Source organism: Silene latifolia, chromosome 1 (assembly GCF_048544455.1).
Source record: "Silene latifolia isolate original U9 population chromosome 1, ASM4854445v1, whole genome shotgun sequence".
Taxonomy (NCBI): Eukaryota; Viridiplantae; Streptophyta; class Magnoliopsida; order Caryophyllales; family Caryophyllaceae; genus Silene; species Silene latifolia.
Window position 1 is genome coordinate 188,454,608 of NC_133526.1, and position 4,555 is coordinate 188,459,162.

Here is a 4,555-nt window from a genome sequence, read left to right on the forward strand (position 1 = left end):
TTTGATATATTGAATCTCGCGTCTATTTTTCAGGTAGTTTGGTACGAAATCACTGTAAGGGAATACATGATCAATAGTAATATTTACTTTCTGGGTGGTCTTCGAGACATTACTTTCAGTTCAGCTCCTTTTAACCAAAAACATCGAGATAATACATTATAATAAACATAATGTTCAACTACTGTTTATAAAACATACAAGTACAAGCGGCCCGTGCATCGCACGGGCATTAACAAAGGCAACAATCAATATCTATCCATCCATCTATATTATTAAAGGAAGCTTTTTTTCGAGCGATTATAGAGTCTCCACGTTCTACGAACTTCTTGATTTAAAAACAAATAATAGATAATATAATAGATTAAAAGTTGAATTATAATAACGTAAGAACTACCTAAGTGTTCTAAGCCGGGTCAAATGTAATTAGTTGATTTAATGAGTCCTACTTTAATTCATACTCCTATGTAATTTGTAGAGTCCTACCATAAGCTTACAATCGCAATGTATTACTCATTGCTATATAAATTGTCGTGCGTCCTTTACATCCTTGATTGACGACTCGAAAAAAGCATGGAACTTGATCCACGTAGATGGAGAGCAGAAGCCATGACGACGAAAATAGATACGACGTATTATTGACACCAATGTGTAAATACTACTCCCTCTGCCAGTAAATAATTTACTTTATTTTAATTTTTGAGGAAAAAATAAAGTAAGTGTAAATACTATTCCCTCCACCGCTCATTCTATTTCTACTACTTTTGAGATATCTTGCCAAAATCATTTGAACAAATGTAATAATAATTGATGTCACAAATTCACAATGTGCATGAGATGTAGTTGGCTGCCGTTCAGTCATATGTTCATGTTTTTCTTACGAGTTATTACCGTGCCTAATTGCCTATTATATACTGTAGTTTTTACTGTTTTAATCCAATTTATGAAATTTAGTATGATAAATTGTGAGACTTTCAAATTTACATAAGTTTCAAGCTATTAAGAATGACAAAACAGGCATATTTATATATAATAATATTATTGAATGGGAGGGCGATAAAATTTAACTTGTGTACAACTCTATCAAAATTCCACTACTACAAATCAATCCTACGTGATTTTCTCATGTCGTACGACTGTATGAGGCTTCCATGTAAATCATGTTCATGCACTTTCAACAAATCAACACTTTTTTACGTTTTCTTAGATTTCAATGTCTACGTGTATAGGAGTTAATTTCTCTTAATTTCAATATTTCTCTTAATAGGATAATCGTAGGGCACAACTAGGTGGCATAAATAAATTATATATGAGAGAGTGATATTGAGATTGGGTACCACCGGTGAAGCCAACTCAATTTCCTATTATATTTATCATTACTATTACTATGTTGACTATAATAGCACAAGTATTAATTGGTACTCCATATTAAAAAAAATCTCAATGTGTGGGTATATTGGCTTGCTATTTTTTTTGTCATAATACTAATTTTTTGTTGATGATATTACACTCCCGTTTTTTTATCTTCTCATTTGCTTTTTTGCGGTATTCAAAACGGTACTTTGACAGTTCTATTCGACTCGCATGTATCTTTTTTTTTTGGAAAAAAAAAGAGATTTTGACAATAAATATACATATTTTAGTTTTATGTATTACGAGTAATATTTTTTATTTCTCTACTTATTTATGATTAAAGTTACTTTGACTCCAAAAGAAAAAGGGAAGATATAAAATTTTTTTGGAGGAAATTATATTAGAAGTTTCACGCACGACTAAAATAATAACTATGCTTTATATCAATTGAGGCGGGCGTTGAAATTTTATCACAGGCTAATTCAACCAAAGAATGAGTGAGAACTAGCCAAATAGATCCAAAGCAAACTTCTACGTCCGTTGGGATTTTGGATCTATAGTTATTGAATTGGTTCTTCAATTGATCAAAACACATATTCCTCCCGTATTCCTGAGTATCATTGTACTTTGGGAGTTTGGGAAAATGAAAACTACGTACTAAGATAACTACCCTTTGTCCAATCGATTATCATTTGTCGTTTGCATGTTTGTCGATGCTCATTTTATTTCATTAATATTATTACCTACACATATTTGAAAAAATTATAAAATTTTGATATTTTTATTGTATTTATCAAAGCAAATTAAACGAGAATTCATATATTATATTTTATGTTACGTACTAATAGAGCCGTTAGGCTCCAAGATGCTGCTAGTCCTACGCTATCTCACACACAAGGAAAGGATTATTATTTCCACAAGGAAATAATCACAATTTCCGTAAATATCGTAAATATAGCTGTTAGCTTTATTCTTCCCGTAAATAATCTTATTCCCTCATATGTATAAATAGCTTGCTAAACATCCTTTGTAAATACGATTATCAATAAGATACAATTCTTATATACAGTAGCATTGTACGTTTTCTAATATGGTATCAGTTTTCCAGGGATTTCAATCACAATAAAATCGACTCCTACAAAATCGTTCTCCTTTCTTCGAAATCATGACAAATTCCGAACAACCAATCCCCGAACAAAAATCGTCTGCCTCATACTCTATTGTTCCTGTCGAAAATCCGGGTGCAAACATCACCACCGTTGTCTTCACAGGGAAGAACTACGATGATTGGGCTCGTTGTCTCCGTCTGGCTCTCCTCGCAAAGGGGAAGTTGGATTATATTGACGGCACTATCTCACAACCTCCCGAGACCGATCCCGATTTCAAAACTTGGCGATCCGCCAATGCCCTAGTCTCTGCCTGGATCTTCAACTCCATTGATCCGGACCTCCGTACATCGATCACCTTGCAAGACAATGCCACCCAATTGTGGGCCGACATCAAGCAACGATTCACTGTGGTAAACGCTACTTATATATTTAAATTAGAATCCGATATTAATGCTTGTAAACAGGGCCCAACCGAATCCGTCATGACATATTATGGTCGTATGAAGAAACTGTGGGACGACCTGCTCACCAATGATGCGTTCCCAACCTGCTCTTGCAATCCCTGTAAGTGCAATCTCCTTACGCTTCTTGGCCGTTATCGTGAGAATAAACGGGTACGTTCCTTTCTTATGGGTCTTGATTCCCGTTATGCAACTCTCCGTTCTCACATTCTTGCGACCGAACCTCTACCCAATTTGAATCAAATTTACAGCCGTCTTCTTCAAGAAGAGGGCATGAGGACCACACTCGATTCCACACCACCCGAACCACGGTCTGACTCGATGATCTTTGCTACTCGTGTTCCGCCTGGAACTAATTATGGGGGTGGGATGCAAGCCACACGACAGTATGCAGCAAACCGTGACTCTGCTCCCGCACCACCGAACCCGACACCCAAACCGCGAACCACCTGTCTCGCTTGCAAACGACCTGGACACCACTTCAAATCGTGTTTCCGGGTTACGGGCGACTTCCCGGACTGGTGGGGGAAAAGACCTCGGGATAGGATCATACTCCCACCCGACGCCACTGATATGAGTCAGGCAATTTTTATACCTGATGAACGCGGCCGCAAACGATTGGCCTCGCAAGGAACTGCCCGTGCCCATATGAGTCACGTTAACAACACAGGTGCTTCCTCCTCTTCGAATTCGGGTGCTACTGATAACCCGAACTTAAGCAATGTCAATCCTACCGAGCTCGCCGAAATCGTAAAGTGGTGGCAGTCACAAAAGTCCTCTGCCGAAGGACAATTGAATGGTAATGCCTCTGTCCCTATTTCTTTTTGGATTATAGACACCGGTGCCTCCCATCACATGTCGGGAAGTTTAACGCATTTCTCTAATCTCCGTACTATTGCACCTCTGTCTGTCGGTCTGCCCAATGGGGATCGCACTATCGCTACCAAATGTGGCGACATCATTTTATCATCTCGACTTATTTTAAAAGATGTCCTTTATGCTGCTAGTCTACAATGTCACCTTATTTCTGTCTCTAGTCTTCTATTAGACGACTCCTTAACCATTCAATTTACTCGTAATTTATGTTTAATACAGGACCGTTCCTCGAAGACGGTGATTTGAGCGGGTGAGCAGCGTGAGGGACTGTATTTCTTGAAAGATGTCCGCCATTTCGAGCCTCGAGTATTCATGGTAGGATCGGTGGATACAACTGAGCTATGGCATAGACGGCTGGGGCATCCTTCCACGGACATTATCGGTTTACTTCCTGTTTTTTCTAATAAAACTCGAACTATTTCTTCTTTTCATAGCAAGTCTTGTGACATTTGTCTCAGGGCCAAACAAACACGTACTCCTTTTTATTCTAGTCCTAATAACGCTACGTCAATTTTTGATTTAATTCACTGTGATCTTTGGGGTCGTTACTCTGAAAACGCGTCTTGTGGGTCACGCTATTTTTTAACAATTGTTGACGATTTTTCACGATCTACATGGGTCTATCTCTTACGTCACAAAAGTGACGCACCAAAGAAATTATTAAACTTCTTCGCTATGGTTGAACGACAATTTAATAAGAAAATTAAATGTTTGCGAAGCGACAACGGCACTGAGTTTACATGTCTTCAAAATTTTTTT

The 4,555-nt window shown here is 37.7% G+C and overlaps 1 protein-coding gene across 1 annotated transcript; it reads left to right on the forward strand.

Annotated features, from left to right (window-relative positions):
- The first annotated feature begins 2,515 nt into the window (after nucleotides 1-2,515).
- Nucleotides 2,516-4,042, forward strand: LOC141589498 (uncharacterized). Its single transcript, XM_074410270.1, has one exon. The coding sequence runs from the start codon at nucleotides 2,516-2,518 to the stop codon at nucleotides 4,040-4,042; it is 1,527 nt and encodes a 508-aa protein (XP_074266371.1).
- The last annotated feature ends 513 nt before the right edge of the window (nucleotides 4,043-4,555 follow it).

Excerpts from the sequence above, each read along its gene's own strand:
- LOC141589498 (XM_074410270.1), top strand. The coding sequence starts at position 2,516 with ATGACAAATTCCGAACAACCAATCCCCGAACAAAAATCGTCTGCCTCA.